A 17518-nucleotide genomic window follows, 5' to 3' on the forward strand; every position below is an offset into this window, starting at 1 on the left:
TTGCATGCTTATCTGTCGGCAGACTGGTCGATTACAATATACTCCAGACACAGAGACCAATAGGAAATGAAGCACCTGCTATTTATTTACACAAACAACAGAGCATTAACGTGATGTGTACTTCTCCAGCCAGACCTTACTCTGGACTAACATTAATCTGGTAGCCTGTGCTACACAGCTATTGGGTCTCACAGTCTCCTAAAGGTATATTACACCTCAAATTACCACAGTTACGGTTTGACAACACATTTGTTTCCATCAGCATTTCTGAGTACCCATTATCAGTTTGTTTTTACCATTATTCATTGTGTGAGCATCAGCAGGCTTCTTAATTGCACGGTGCATCACAACTGAGCTCATCTGATGTTCACATACTTTTAGCAGGCGTCATCAGATAGCAATCATCCGCAGAAATCACCACTCTCTTTCCCACACTAAACTGAGGAGAGCTGAAGCCAATTGTCATGCACCACCCATGACCCAATGGAGAATAGATAACAAAGCATAGAGCAAGGATCACATTTGGGACTTTCTATGTTGATTGAAGGACATTGGGGACACTATTATGAATATTATTAATTAAGCAAATAGGGTAAAGATAGAGAAGATTTTCCGTGTGAGATGAGCCTTATAGGGGCCATAAATATAGGAGCAATGAATACATTCAACAGCAAATTAAGGAGTAACTTATCCAGAGAGTGATGAAAATATGGAACTTGCTACAATATGGAATAGTTGAGGAGAATAGCATAGATACATTTTAAGGGAAGTTAGATAGTTACAGGGGAGAGAAAGAAAGTGGAGGATATGATGATGGGGTGAGATGAGGTAAAGTGAGAGAAGGTTCATGGGAAGTGTTACGGCAGGCGGATGATAAATGCCAAGCTGCCCAAACCCCAGAGTTTGAAGCAGCTGCCACAACTATTTTTGCAATTTGTATTTATTTTGAGTTTGGGCTTTGAATTCAGCAAAAAGAAGGCCACCAATTCTTATAGATTTCTTACAAAACTAAATTAAACCTTTATTAATAGAAGCAATGATTTTAAGCACATACATAGATCTACAAATTGCTACTATGATACTTCTAAATCCCCATATTAATCTAAACCCTAGTTACAGCTCCAATAAGGTAACAATGAGACACACAGATTTTAAAAGACCCAGATAAAGTAACACGATGCCCTGAACAATTCAAAGTGAGTTTTCTTAACTTCAGTTTCTTTAGACAGCAGCTTGAGGCATAGATGCTGGAGGCTTTTCACACTTGTTAGATCTTAGAGTGCCTGCCCTTACACAGAACCTTCGCTCCTTTATACATATTTTCCCTTTTGAATGCAAATTCCCATTGTTTCACTATGGGCTGAATTTTTCCGTCGGTGAGAAGAGGGCGGGGTCCACCCACCGATGCGAAAATGACGCAGGATGACATCAGGGTGAACTCCCAACCTCATCCCGCCCCATTTAAATCTTCAGGAAGGCAGGGGCATAGCGCGATCAGCTGTCCACCCGCCGACCTGTCAGCGGCCAATTGAGGCCATTGACAGGATAATTAAAACAATTAAAGGACCTGCCCATCCAAACTTAAGGCTGGCAGGCAGGCCAGAAGCCCCGGCGGGCTTCTGAAAAAACATGAAACCTCATCAATCAGCAGAATGAGGTTTCATGTAGGTTTTAAAAAAGTTTATTAAAGTATTTGTGAAATTTATTAACAAGTCCTATTTTGTTTGATATTGTCACATGAGGGGGACATGTTAATGATTTTTTTATTTTTCTATTTTTAAAGTTTGTAAAACTTTCAGCGATCTCCCTGAGGCAGCACTTAGCCTCAGGGAGATGTGCGCTCTTTTGTGTGCATGCACAAAAGAGCGCACTCTCGCATTTGGGGAATCCCCCCCCTGCTCGCACAGGAAGCACATAGCATTTCCCGGCGGATGTCACGCTGGGCTGGCCTTAATTGGCCCACCCACTTAAAATGGCGACAGGGTCTGCTTCTCCGGCGGGGATCAGCTCCCTGCCCACTGGAGATTGTGTCGGGCCCATCCGCTAGACAGGCAAAAAATTCAGCCCTATGTCTTTGGACTTTTACCTCTCTAATAATTAAATCTATCATAGTACCAATTTTACCAGTAATCTTTGGGAAAATAAACACACTATTTCTTAACTTCTCCTGGCTAGGTGTAATATTTCACTCCCTCTTTTGAATTCAAACTAGTCTGGTTTATTTAAAAATGCAAATGTTCCCTTTATCTTACATTTTAAAACTTCCCCCATGTTTACCTACTTAACATTTCAAACCTAGCTTATCTTCTGATACATCAATGTCTTCAGACCAGCTGCCTTTAATTCAATTAAGACACACACACACACACACACACACACACACACACACACACACACACACACACCCCCCGCCCCCGTAGACATAAACCCCACTATTACTCTGCTTTATAATAAATTCCAATGACATTATGAAAATTATTATATCTTCCTGACAGGGAGTATAAATACAGGCAGAGACCTGTTGGGCTGAATGGCCTGTTTATGTGTCAATCATCTTTGAGATCATGAGGTTTTAAGGATTTTGTATTTTTTGTGCCAGGGTGTTCAAATAAACTGTAAATTCACTCAGTCTCACTAGGGGTGCCATGCTCTTACTAATTATTTGGACAACTCCAACAACATAATGACATTTTTTAAAGAAGGAACAACATCTGAATTTACTGCATGTTAGAACATAATGTATAGGAACAGAAGTAGCCCATTTGGCCCCTCAAGCCTGCTCCGCCATTCAATAAGATCATAGCTGATGATCTTTTGTTTCGACTTCCACATTCCCATCTAACCCCGAAAACCTTTGATTCCCTTGCCTAACAAGAATCTATCCATCTCTGCCTTAAAAATATTCAATAACCCTGCCTCCACCACCTTCTGAGGCGGATAATTCCAAAGTCGCACAACCCTCTGAGTGAAAAAATTTCTCCTCAACTCTGTCCTAAAAGGGCGACTCACTCACAAGAGGAAACATCCTTTTGACGTCCACCTTGTCAAGGCTATTCAGGATCTTGTATACTTGAATCAAATCACCCCTTAATTTTCTAAACTTCAGTGAAAACAAGCTTCCAACTTTTCCTCATAAGAGAACCCACTCATTCCAGGTATCAATCTAGTAAAACTCCTTTGAACTGCCTCCAATGCATTTACATCCTTTTTTAAATAAGAGGACCAAAACTGCACACAGTATTAGAGGTGCGGTCTCACCAATATCCTGTATAACTGAAGCATAACATCCTTACTTTTATGTTCAATCCCTCTCATAATAAAGGATAGCATTTCATTAGCCGCCTTAATTACTTGCTGTACCTGCATACTAACTTTTTGTGACTCATGTACTAGAACACCTAGATCCCTCTGCACCTCAGAATTATGCAGCCATTCTCCATTTAAGTAATACTCTTTTGTTCTTCTTGCCAAAGTGAATGACTTAACATTTTCCTGCATTAAACTCAATTTGCCAGATCTTTGCCCACTCATTCAACCTATCTATATCCACCTGCAACCTCCTCATATCCTCTTCACAACATACTTTCCTATCTACCTTTGTGTCATCTGCACATTTAGCTACCATTTCTTCACTCCCCTCATCTAAGTCATTGATGTAAATCATAAAAAGTTGAGGCCCCAGTACAGATCCCTGTGGGACGCCACTCCTCACATCCTGCCAATCAGAAAAAGACCCATTTATGCATACTCTCTGATTTCTGCCAGCCAGCTAATCCTCTATCCATACTAATATGTTACCCACTACACCATGTACTTTTATTTTCCGTAATAATCTTTGATGTGGTACCTTATCAAATGCCTCCTGGAAATCCAAGTACAATACGTCTACAGACTCCCCCTTTTCCACTGTGCATGTTACTCCTTCAAAAAACTCCAATATATTGGTTAAACATGATTTTCCTTTCACAAAACCATGCTGACTCTTCCCAATTGCCTTGAACTCTTCTATGTTCCCAGCTATAACCTCCTTAATGATCGATTCTAATAACTACCCACTGATGTCAAGCTAACTGGTCTATGGTTTCCTGTTTTCTGCCTCCCTCCCTCTTGAATATAGGGGTTATATTTGCTACTTTCCAATCTGATGGAATCTTTCGAGAATCTAGTGAGTTTTGGAAAATTAACTTCAGTGCATCGACCACCTCCTTAGCTACCTCTTTTAAGACCCATAGTTCTATATGCAATATAGTTGCATATAGTTATCTATGTATGAGTCCATTTTGCACAGTGGTAGCACTCTTGCCTCTGAGTCAGAGATATTGAGTCAAGTTCAACGCCAGGGCCATGAATTGAGGTTGACACTTCAGTGTGCGTGGTGGTGCTATATTTCAGTATTCCAAATACTTGCCTTATTACAACAAAACTACTGCATAAGTGGAAGACTCTGTAGTTTTGGATCTGATTTGCATATAACAAATGCATCTTTGGTTTTGTTCATATTCACAAGCTGTGTGTACTGGCCTGTTCAATTTATTGTAATCATACATAAAAAAGCACCGATCAAAACTGCTTGAATCCTTCTTTTCCCACTAATCAAAAATCTCCACCTTTTGTAATGAATGATGTTTTTGGTGTCTCTGTGCCTATAGAATTTATTCCTTTTGTATTTTAAAAAATAATCCTTGCACAGTATGTTGTGCATGGCCTAAGTGCAGGACATAATGTGGTAACAGTCAGTGTCAGCAATGATCATTTATTTTTTTCTATCAGCTTCAATCATGTAAGTCTGCTTTTAAAAATTAAACAAGCTTAGTTAGTTATTACATTCCTTCATTAAAGTATAAAAGAGCAATTGATGCATTTCTTTATTTCACTTGAAAGTTAATTTCTGTAGATTTTGTATGATTTAAATTCTTTTAAAATTAAATCTTTATCTTCAAATCCAGCAAGTTTTGATTTTATTGTTTTTCTTTGTGCTTTTTCTAGCTGAGCCCTGTTGATCCAGAACGCCCAAATATACCTGCTGGCTAGGATTTACGAAGATGGCATACTCCATCCAATGGGCACGTTACAGATGGCAGAGATTGCTATCTACAGATGGGAGGAGTAATAGATACACTTTATCATCAGCCCCTGGATGGTTCAAAACTTCCCAGCCACAAAAAACTGGATGCAAACATCGATTAGTAATTCCCTGCCTTGGTGGATTCACTGAAGAATATGAAAAGGTTTTCAAAAATTATATGACCAATAGGATTCAAACAACGAAGTATACCTTGCTGAACTTCATTCCAAGAAATCTGTTTGAACAGTTTCACAGGTATTGTCTGTTAACTGGAAAGTTATTTCTACAATCTAGCCCAGTGCTTCCCAAACGTTTTCTGTGTGTGACCCCATTTTAATGCCTCAGGCTTCATGTGACCCTGGGTTGAGGGGGTGGGGAGAGAGAAAAGTTCAGCATGGTAGGAATTGTTTAAACTGCAGAGTATTTAAAAAAAAAAACAAATCCCTAACTTTTCACAGGCTTTTTTGCAGCAGAAATCAGGCCTCAAAGATCTGTCTGTTAGGCCACACCCACCAATAAGGAAAAAAGCGAGGATTTAAAGGGACCTCCAGCTGTTAACATTCAGTACGACCTCCATGGCAGCCATTACTGCCTTGGAGCTTGCGACCCCAAAATCTCTTCTCTTCACCCCACTGGGGGTTGCGTCCGACAGTTTTGGAAGCCTAGATCTAACCTGTTCATGGCAACATAAATATAAAATTGCTCTACTTCTTGTTAATCTCTTGCCTGCTTTTTCTTTGAAAGTGTAACATTTTGGTGACTTGTATAGATTGGTGCTTCTAAAAGTAAATATTGTCATTTCAGAAGGATTAAAAAAGAAGCCATTGCAGAGAGCTTTCTCAGCGTGAATCTACTTGCACTAGAAACAATGTGAATGAAGAGATTTAGACAAATAGTTTGTTCTTGGTTTATGGGGATTAGTTACACCAAAGTCAGGGAGAAAGGTCATGTTGGTTAGGATCGTTGTCTTTCATAGTACTTTTGTGTACAGGGGTGCAAGTTTGTGCTAAGAGCTGACTCTAGACTGTTTGGTATTTCAAATTTCATGTGGGGGCTGAATAAAATTCACGCTGCTTTGCACATGTCTTACATTATTTCAGACACATGCTTGTCATGGGAAAGGCTGCATATTTGCACAGGGATGAGGAATGCACCTTCTTGGAGCTAGTAGTGACAGTTGTTATCCAAGGGGATTCTCGCTCCTTGCTGGCCAGGCCTGGTAACGACCAACCAATGATCTAGTGGTCGCCTGGCCTGATGAGCAGGAGGACTGAATGTGATGAATGACCAAAATATGTGCATGTGGTGCCTTTCTTGGTGCAATATTTCCAAAACTTCTTGAATTTTATGGGGTTGCATTGGCATTTGTGATTTTTGAAGCAGGTGATGGTGTTGAGGATCTGTGTCTATATCTCTCGTTAGTGCTCCTCCCACAATAGTCAACCTGTCTCTTCCCCTCTTAGCATTCACCAACAACTTATATAGTGCCTTAGGCATGAGAAACTATCCCAGGCACTTTGCAGAAACGTTATAAAACAGAATATGACATCAGGCCATGTAAGTGGTATTAGGTCAGATGGCAAAAAGTTTGGTCAAAGAACTAGGTTTTAAGGAGTGCCCTAAAGGAGGAAAGCAAGATAGAAAGGCAGAGAGCTGAAGGGAGGATATTCAAGCTTAGAGGCTAGGCAACTGAAGACATGGCCACCAATGGTGGAGTGATTAAAATCGGAAATGCTCTAGAGACTAGAATTAGAAGAATATGGATATTTCTGAGAGTTGTGGGGCTGAAGGAGATTCCAGAGACGGGGAGGAGCAAGACATTGGAAGGATATGCAAACAATGATCAGAATTTTAAAATCAAGTTGTTTGACTGTTGCCAATGTCAGTCAGTGAGCACAAGGGCAATAGATGAATGGGACTTGGGTTGAGGAAGAACACGGGCAGCAGAGCCTTGGATGACCTCATGTTATAGAAGGTAGAATGTGGGAGACCAGCCAGGAGTGTATTGGAATAGTCAAGTCGAGAGGTAATGAAGGCATGGTTGAGGATTTCAACGGCTGATGAGATGAAACAGGGACAAAGTCAGGTGATGTTACCAAGGTAGAAATAAGCAGACTTAGTGATAGCGCATATATAAGATTGGAAGCTCTCAGAATCACAGAATTGTTACATTGTAGGAGGAGGCCATTTGGTCCATCGTATCTGCACTGGCTCTCCGAATGAAAATTCACTTAGTGACATTTTCCTATCTTATAACCCTGCACATTCTTCCTTTTTCAGATAATAGTCTACTTTCTTTTTTTCATTCATTTAGGGGATGTGGACTTTGCTGGCTAGGCCAGCATTTATTGCCCATCCCCAGTTACCCTTGAGAAGGTGGTGGTGAGCTGCCTTCTTGAATCACTGCAGTCCCTGTGGTGTAGGTACACCCACAGTGCTGTTAGGATGGGAGTTCCAGGATTTTGACCCAGCGACAGTGAAGGAACATATATTTTCAAGTTGCCTCACTCACTTTTGAGTGACTTGGAGGGGAACTTCCAGGCGGTGGTATTCCCATGTACCTGTTGCCCTTGTCCTTCTTGATGGTAGTAGTCATGGGTTAGGAAGGCCCTGTGGAAGGAGCTTTGGTGAATTCCTGCAGTGCACCTTGCAGATGGCATCGGTGTGGAGGGAGGGAATGTTTGTGGATGTGGTGCCAATCAAGCGGACTGCTTTATCTTGGATGGTGTCAAGCTTCTTGAGTGTTGTGGGAGCTGAATTCATCCAGGCAAGTGGGGAGTATTCCATCACACTTCTGACTTGTGCCTTGGAGATGGTGAATAGGCTTTGGGGAGTCAGGAGGTGAGTCACTGGTCGCAGGATTCCTAGCCTCTGACTTGCTCTTGTAACCGCAGTATTTATATGGCTAGTCCAGTTCAGTTTCTGGTCAATGGTAACTCCAGGATGTTGATAGCAGGGGATTCAGTGATGGTAATGCCATTGAAAGTCAAGGGGTGATTCTCTCTTGTTGGAGATGGTCATTGCCCGCCACTTGTCTGGTGTGAATGTTACTTGGCACTTGTCAGCCCAAGCCTGGATATTGTCCAGGTCTTGTTGCATTTGGACATGGACTGCTTCAGTATCTTAGGAGTCGTGAATGGTGCTAAACATTGTGCAATCATTAGTAAGCATCCCCACTTCTAACCCTACGATGGAAAGAAGGTCATTGATGAATTAGCTGAAGACGGTTGGGCCTAGGACACTACCCTGAGGAACTCCTGCAGTGATGTCCTGGAACTGAGCTGACTGACCTCCCAACAATCAGAACCATCTTTTTTTCTGCTGGGTATGACTCCAACCAGTGGAAAGTTTTCCCCCTGATTCCCATTGATTTCAGTTTTGCTAGGGCTCCTTGATGCCACATTCTGTCAAATGTGGCCCTGATGTCAAGGGCTGTCACTCTCACCTCTGGAATTCAGCTCTTTTGTCCATGTTTGAACCAAGGCTGTAATGAGGTCAGAAGCTGAGTGACCATGGCAGAACCCAACCTGGGCATCACTGAGCAGGTTATTGCTAAGCAAGTGCCGCTTGATAGCACAGTTGATGGCCCTTTCCATTACTTTACTGATGATGGAGAGTAGATTGATGGGGCGGTAATTGACCAGGTTGGATTTGTCCTGCTTCTTGTGTACAGGACATACCTGGGCAATTTTCCACATAGCCGGGTAGATGCCAGTATTGTAGCTGTACTGGATCAGCTTAGCTGCGGGAATGGCAAGTTCTGGAACACAATTCTTAAGTAATATTGCTGGAATAATGTCAGGGCCCATAGCCTTTGTAGTATCCAATGCCTTCAGCTGTTTTTTGATGTCACATGGAGAGAATTGAATTGGCTGAAGACTGGCATCTGTAGACCTCCGGAGGAGGCAGAGATGATTCATCCACTTGGCACTTCCGGCTGAAGATTGTTGCAAATGCTTCAGCCTTATCTTTTGAACAGATGTGCTGGGCTCCCCCTTCATTGAGGATGGGGACGTTTGTGGAGCCTCCTCCTCCAGTTAGTTGTTTAATTGTCTACCACCATTGATGACCGGATGTGGCAGATCTACAGAGCTTAGCTCTGTCTATCACTTGCTGCTTTATGCTGTTTGGCATGCAAGTAGTCCTGCGTTATAGCTTCACCAGGTTGACACCTCATTTTTAGGTATGTCATGCTGCTGCTTCTGGCATGCCCTCCTGCACTCTTCATTGAACCAGGATTGATCCCCTGGCTTGATGGTAATGGTAGATTCGGGGATATGCTGGGCCATGAGGTTACAGATTGTGTTCGAGTACAATTCTGTTGCTGCTGATGGACCACAGCGCCTCATGGATGCCCAGATTTGAGTTGCTAGATCCATTCAAAATCTATCCCATTTAGCATGGTGGTAGCGCCACACAACACGGCGGAGGGTATCCTCAATGAGAAGGCGGGACTTCCTTTCCACTCCAGTGGTCACTCCTACCGATACTGAGGTGCATCTGCGGCAGGCAGGTTGGTGAGGATGAGCTCAAGTATCCTTTTTCCTCTTGTTGGTTGCCTCATCACCTGCTGCAGACCCATTCTAGCAACCATGTCCTTTAGGACACAACCAGCTCAGTCAGTAGTGGTGCTACTGAGCCACTCTTGGTGATGGATTTGAAGTCCCCCACCTAGAATATGCTCTGCACCCTTGCCACCATCAGTGCTTCCTCCAAGTGGTGTTCGACATAGAGGAGCACTGATTCATCAGCTGAGGGAGGGTGGTACATGGTAATCAGCAAAAGGTTTCCTTGCCCATGTTTGACCTGATGCCATGAGACTTCGTGGGGTCCAGAGGTGATTTTGAGTACTTGTAGGGCATCTCCCTCCCAGCTGTATATCACTGTGCCACCGCCTCTGCTGGGTCTGTCTTGCTGGTAGGACTGGACATACCCAGGGATGGTGACGGTGTTGTTTGGGACATTATCTATAAGATATGTTTCCGTGAGGATGACTATGTCAGGCTGTTGCTTGACTAGTCTGTGAGACAGTTCTCCCAATTTTGGCACTAGTTCCCAGATGTTAGTGAGGAGGACTTTGCAGGGTTGATAGAGCTGAGTTTGCTATTGTTGTTTTCGGTGCTTACGTTGATGCCGGGTGGTCCGTCCAGTTTCATTCCTTCTTTGAGACTTTGTAGTGGTTTGATACAATTGAGTAGCTTGCTAGGCCACTTCAGAGGGTATTTAAGAGTCAACCGCATTGCTGTGGGTCTGGAGTTACATGTAGGCTAGACCAGGTAAGGATAGCTGATTTCCTTCCCAAAGGACATTTTGACTGCTTCAATCGAACCTGCCTGCACCGCAGCTTTAGGGAGTGCATTCCAAACCTTAACCATTCACTGTGTGAAAAAGTTTCCTTCTCATCGCTTTTGCTTCTTTTGCCAATTATTTTAAATCTGTACCCCATTGTTCTCATTCCCTTCACGAGTTGGAACGATTTCTCCCTATCTACTCTGTTCAGACTACTCATGATGTTGAATATGTTTATAAAGACTCCTCTCAACCTTCTTTTCTCCAAGGAAAACAGTCCCAACTTCCCCACTTTACCATCATATCTGAAGTTCCTCACCTGAAACTATTCTCATAAATCTTTTCTGCACTCTCAAAGGACTTCACATCCTTCCTAAAGTGTGGTGCCCAGAACTGGATGCAATACTCCAGGGTGAGGATGAACTGGTATCTTATTGTGAGAATGGATGTTATTTTAAAAATATTTTGGGGGAATGGTATGTCTGTGTGTGTGTGTAAATGATTTAATTAAGTTGGGCAAAGGTTACTAGGAGACAGGTTGCCTGGGGGATTTAAAACATGGAAAGGATAGAGGTGTTAGATTTGAGGTACAAGTGAATAGCTTGGATCTAACATCTGCATCTTAGATAAATTGAGGGTTTGTTTGAATATCAAAGGGAAGTCAGAGATGACGAAAAACATGTTTGTATTTTGCAGGAGTTCCATAGGTAAACAGAAGAGGGTATATTACATTTTACTGACCTGAAAGCAGTGGAAAAATAGAAACATGAAATATTTAATATTTGGAAGGATTTGAGTTTCAAAGAGGTGTGAGAACAATGGATCCCAAAATGAAAGGGAGAAAAAGATAATTTAGAGTTACCATGGAGAGCTTAGGGTAGTTGGGAGATGTAGCAGCTGAGCTGGGGACTGTTAGCTGTAGCTGTAGCTTTGAATCAGTCATCCAGTCAAGCCAGAAGATTCTTAGGCTGCAACAAGCAGTCCTGTTCTGAAGTCCTGGATTTCCACAGCAGAATGGAAGAGAATTAGAGGTCATGTGGTGTGTCTCTATTGAAGCTACAGCAGTTTGCCTTGGGCAATATTACTAGATTTTTATACTTAACCATCTATAAGGGAGTGTTTCCTGGAAGGTTTGATCAAGTAGAGTCTTTTTGGTGGAATGTTTTGTAAGATTTTTTAACTGTGCAACTGTAACTTTGTGTGCTTAACTTTTCTTTTATTCATGTTAATCAGACTTTTACTTTAAATTTTTTAAATACCAAAACTGTCACTGGACTTCTTGCTGCTGAGATCAGAATTCTCATTTTCAGAATACAAAAAAAAAGGGTATGGCCCATTAGCCAAGTTTCCCTTTGGGATTTGGCTTGCGCAGCAATTGATATCGACTGTGGTCATAACATACAAGTTCAACATAAACTCCATGCTTTTGTACTCTATACTGCTACTAATAAGGCCTAGAATATTGTATACTTATACATGATTTCAGTCTGTCCTGCCACAGCCAATGCCTTATGCACATATACACCTAGGCCCCTCTGCTCCTGCACTTCCTTTAGAATTGTACACTTTATATTTCTGTTTTTATATTTCTCTCTGTTACTTCTTCAAAAACACCAGCAAGTTAAACACTCTTTTCCCTTAAGGAATCCATACTGGCTTTGGCTTTCCTTAATTAAACCGCATTTGTTCATGTGATGTTAATTTTGTCCCGAATTATTGTTTCTCGAAGTATCCTACCACAGAGGTTAAACTGACTGGCCTGTGGTTGCTGGGCTTATCTTTACACCTTTTATTGATCAAGGGTGTAACATTTGCAATTTTCCAGGACTCTGGCACCACTACTGAGTCTAAGGAAGATTGAAAAATTATGGCCAGTTCCTCGGCAATTTCTTCTCTCACTTCCCTTAGTATCCTTGGATGCATCTCATCCAGCCCTGGTGCCTCATCAACTTCAAGCACAGATAACCTATCCAATACTTCCTATCAATTTTAAACCTTTCTTGTGTCTGAATTACCTCCTCTTTCACCAGGGCCAGTGCAGCACCTTCTTCCTTAGTAAAGACAGATGCAAAGTATTCATTTAATACCTCAGCTGTGCCCTCTGCCTCCTCGCATAAATCCTCTTTTTGGTCCCTAATCAGTCCTACTGCTCCTTTTACCGCCCTTTCACTATATAGAAAGGTCAAATGTGACACAAGGCTGCAGAAAGACTGGCTTAATCTCAAACTGTGGCCATGGAGAGGGGTGGAATTGGTAGCTAGGGAATGGAGTTTGGACATGTGCCCAAAAATGACATGCGTTTACTTGGTGCTTTTTCTATCCTATCTTTGACCGTGGAGATGACCGTAGGACAGGGTGGAGGTGTATATTTTACACCCCTTATGATAAAACCTAGAATTCCATTCGTTTTTTCTTGTAGCCTCACCAAATGCTACTTCTTAATATTCTGTAAACCTATGCTCTCAAATCCCAGTATTCTTGCACAGCATCAAACTTACTTCCATTCCGAGTATAATCTCTCCTGAGCTAATTGAGCTCACCTCACCTGACATTGACTTACAACTGCTAATTTTTAGACCATTTCTGCGTTAGTATCCCTACTTAGCTATCTTTGATCTTGTAAAGAATTAACTATATACCTTTATTGGGTATTATTTGCAAATCTGGATACTCTTCACTCGAAGACTTTGTTTATAGGCGCAGAGAGTATAAGAGCAAGGAGGTTATGTTGAACTTGTATAAGACACTAGTTTGGCTTCAGATAGGGCACAGATTTAAAGTAACTGGCAAAAGAAGCAAAAGTGATATGAGAAAAGACTTTTTCACATAGTGAGTGGTTAAGGTTTGGAATGCACTGCTTAAGAGTGTGTTGGAGACAGGTTTGATTGAAGCACCCAAAAGAGAGTGTTATCTGAATGTACGGGGTTATGTGGAGCATAAGTGCATTTGAAAAAGTAAAACAGCTACTAGGTCATGATGCAATCATGAAATGGAAAATAAAATCAATTCAGGAAATGTAGGGGGAAAAATAGTCCCGATCTCACCCGACAACTACATTCCTCCTTCACCTCCCTCCACTCCTCTCTCCAGTTGGAACACTGTGATTTGTGTTTGATCCCATCCGTACTTTGTCTCTGGAGCCCGTCTGGTTTTGCCATCATTTTTTAAAAAAATCTTGCTGTCTGAGTTTGCCACCAGGAATCTCTTGTCAACTAGCTGATAATTTTGACACCAATGCATAGCATTGAAACAAATAGATTTTTTTATATGAATTGATTAACATTTTAATAGTGCAGCTCCAACAATACTCAAGATGCTCCACACCATCCAGGACAAAGCAGCTCATAGGGTTGGCACCCCATCCATAAACATTTACTCCCTCCATCACCAACACACTCTGGACAAATGCTATGTCTCTTTACTGCAACCATTACTCCTCCCTTTGTCTTTTGCTCCATATTTGCCATTTAATCGCTCCCACCCGTACCCTACCCTGAACTGCTGAGACCACATCTGGAGTATTGTATACAGTACTGGTCTCCTTATTTAAGGAAAGATGTAAATGCATTAGAAGCAGTTCAGAGAAGGTCTGGTAAAGACTAATACCAGGAATGGGTGGGTTGTCTTATGAGGAAAGGCTGGCCAGGCTAGGCTTGTATCCACTGGAATTTAGAAGATAAGGGGCGACTTGTTCAAAACTTTTAAGATCCTAAGAGGCCTTGACAGGGTGGATGTGGAGAGGATGTTTCCTCCTGTGGGAGAATCTAGTACTAAGGAGTCACTGTTTAAAAATAAGGGGTCACCCATTTAAGGCAGAGATGAGGAGAATTTGTTTTTCTCTCAGAGCATAGTAAGTCTTTGGAACTCTCTTCCTCAAAAGGTGGTGGAAGCAGAGTCTTTGAATATTTTCAAGACAGAGCTGGATAGATTAACAAGGCAGGGTAGTAGGCAGGAATGTGGGGTTGAGTTTACAATCAGAGCAGCCATGATATTCTGAATAGTGGAGCAGGCTCTTGGGGCCCAGTGGCCTACTCCTGCTCCTAAGTTGTATGTTCGTACATGGAGGGGCATTAGTTTTTACTGATTCCAGTGGTTCTCCTGCATTGAACCTGGAGAGTACTACGTCAGCTGCTGTTGAGTTGTTTCTTGATGCCCTGCTTTCTTTTGTACAAGCTGTCTAGCATCCTCATTATGGGCTTCCTTTGCTTGGCATTAGGCCTTCTTTTGGGCTGACTGTTGGTCTATTTCCTTTACGGGATGTCAGCATGACATCACCAGAAGGGAAATGTGTCATGTTATCCAGCCACAGTAAATAAGTCCAATGCATTATATCATTATAATAGCACAAGGTGATGATCAGCAGTGAGAAGACAGGTGGCAGCAAGGATAAGTACAGGTACAACACAGTGAACAGCCTTAGATCCTGTTAAAACTTTTAAAATGTTTCTCCCCTTCTCAAAGATTATTTCCTTCAAAATTTTAGAAATCTTTTAGCTTCAACCAGAAGTCGCATACAAGCCAAACAATAAAACCACTTGCGTGCACAGCACAGCATCTGCCAGCCTGTCTTTTAATCACCTTTTCACCTCCAATCAGTCCTATTCAGCAGGCAAGTAAAGGAGCGCAGAAAATACATCTGCATGGCTGTTTCTAACTTCTAGAAAGGGAACAGCCTTATCCTAGGAAAGTGAAAAATACCTATTCTGTCACAAAGTGATGAACTTGAACTGTAAAACACCACGCTTACCTGAGCTTGTGTCACAGTTTTTGCTGTCTATCTCAGCCAGTATTTTTCTGTATTCTCAGTCGTCCATCCTGGCTTCTTGCTTTCTCTGCAGCTTTCAGATGCCTCCCCTTGGCCGGCCTCAGTGCTCAGTGATAGATCAGCACTCGGTATTATTTCTGTCCTCAGTGGTAACTGCTAGGGGAGAAATGCTTGAATTTTTCAATCACCTTTTACCTCAGTAAAATCCATCAGTGTAGTGCACAGTGTCTGGAGGTGTTATCTTCCAGATAAAACATTAAACAGAGAGCCCTTGGGCCTTACCTCATATGTCCTCTCAAGTGACCTGGCTAATATCCCTTGGCCAACAGCAATAAAAAATTATCTGGCTGTTATTGCATTGCTGTTTTTTGGGAGCTTGCTGTGTGCAATAGACTGTCATGTTTAACACATTACAACAGTGACTACACTTGAAAAGTACTTGCTTGGTTGTGAAGTACTTAGGGATGTCCTGAGGTTGTGAACATTTTTTTCCCCACCCTGTTGCCTGGATCAAAACCTTTCATTAATTTAGTAACCTCTATTAGTATTCTCCGATCTAATGGTAGTAGTCCCAATCCTTCAAGCCTCTTCTTATAATCGTTGCACCCTCTAAAAACACGGCAGTCTAAAATGTACTAGTCAGCCTAACAACCAGAGTCTACACAACCCACATTTTCTTATAGCCGTAGTTTTCCAATATCCTAGCGAATCTATGCTATCAGCTCTGTCACGTAAGGCATGGCAAACTCATAATTTAAAGTTTGGACCTTATTCAATATGGATATTGAACAGAGAAGCTGTTGAGTTAAAAAGAAGGCCACTGTGTCCACAAAATGTTGCTGAAAGTCAGGTAACACTGTTGTGTAAATTCCAGAACTCAGTCAGGGAACTGACTCACAGAACTGAATGTACTCTGGGTGGGGGACTTCAATGTCCATCATCAAGAGTGGCTTGGTAGCACCACTACTGACTGAGCTGGTCGAGCCCTAAAGGACATAACTGCTAGACCGGGTCTGCAGTCTTGGTGCCTCCATTATGTGTGGCATTACCACCATGCTAGACGGAAGACATTTCGAACAGACTAGCAGCTCAAAACTGGGCATCCATGAGGCTCTGTGGGCCATCAGCAGCAACAGAATCATATTTGATTACATTTTGTAACCTCATGGCACAGCGTAGCTCCCACTTTACCATTACCATCAAGCTGGGAGATCAACCCTGGTTTAATGAAGAATGCAGGAGGGTATACTAGGAGCAGCACCAGACATACCTAAGATGAGGTGTCGATCTGGTGAAGCTACAACATAGGGCTACTTGCATGCCAAACAGCAGAAGCAGCATACAACCGACAGAACTAAGTGATCCCACAATCAATGGATCAGATCTAAGCTCTGTAGTCCTGCCACATCCAGTCTTGAATGGTGGTGGTGGACAATTAAACAATTGTTGGAGATGGAGGCACCACAAATATTTCCATCCTCAATGATGGGGGAGCCCAGCACATCAGTGCAAAAGACAAAACTGAAGTATTTGTAACCATCTGCTGCCAGAAGTGCCAGGTAGATGGCCCATCTCTACCTCCTCCTGAGGACCTCAGCATCACAGATACCAGTCTTCAGCCAATTTGATTCACTCCACATGCTACCAAGAAACAGCTGAAGGCACTGAATACTGCAATGGCTATGATCCCTGACAACATTGCGTCAATAGTACTGAAAACTTGTGCTCCAGAACAAGCCGTGCCAGTAGCTAAACTGTTCCAGCACACCTCCAACACAGGAATCTACCCAGCAATGTGGAAAATTGGCCACGTCTGTCCTGACCATAGAAAGCAGGACAAATCCAACCTGGCCAATTACCATCCCATCAGTTTACCCTCGATCAACAGCAAAGCGATGGAAGGTGTTGTCAACAATGTTATCAAGTTGCACTTGCTCAGCAATAAGATGCTCACTGGTGCTCAGATTAGGTTCCGCCAGTGTCACTCAGCCTCTGACCTCATTGCAGTCTTGGTCCAAAGATGCACAAAAGAGCTGAACTCGAGGTTAGGTGAGAGTGAAATAAAAACAAAGTGCTGGAAAAACTCAAGCAGGTCTGACAACACTTGTGGAGAGAGAAACCAAGTTAATGTTTCAAATCCGCACGACTCTTCTTGACTCAAGTCATGCAGACTCAAAACGTTAACTCTGTTTCTCTCTCCACAGATGTCAGACCTGCTGAATTTTTCCAGCATTTTCTGTTTGTATTTCATATTTCCAGCATCTGCAGTATTTTGCTGTTATCTTAGGTGAGAGTGACTGCCCCTGCCATCAAGGCCACAGTTGACTGAGTGTGGCATCAAGGAGCTCTAGCAAAACTGAAGTCAATGGGAATCGGGGAAACCTTTCCAATGGCTGGAG

General features: G+C 42.4%; 1 protein-coding gene across 3 annotated transcripts in view; it reads left to right on the forward strand.

The window, feature by feature from the left end:
* Positions 1 to 17518, forward strand: part of atp10d (ATPase phospholipid transporting 10D) — a 320634-nt gene that overhangs the window by 126438 nt on the left and 176678 nt on the right. For all 3 annotated transcript variants that reach the window (XM_041213647.1, XM_041213766.1, XM_041213726.1), the window contains one exon: positions 4987 to 5320. In XM_041213647.1, coding sequence (XP_041069581.1) covers positions 5043 to 5320 — 278 coding nt within the window. In that variant the 5' untranslated portion in view covers positions 4987 to 5042. The remainder of the gene's footprint in view (positions 1 to 4986; positions 5321 to 17518) is intronic.

Source organism: Carcharodon carcharias, chromosome 1, assembly GCF_017639515.1.
Source record: "Carcharodon carcharias isolate sCarCar2 chromosome 1, sCarCar2.pri, whole genome shotgun sequence".
NCBI classification, from domain to species: Eukaryota; Metazoa; Chordata; class Chondrichthyes; order Lamniformes; family Lamnidae; genus Carcharodon; species Carcharodon carcharias.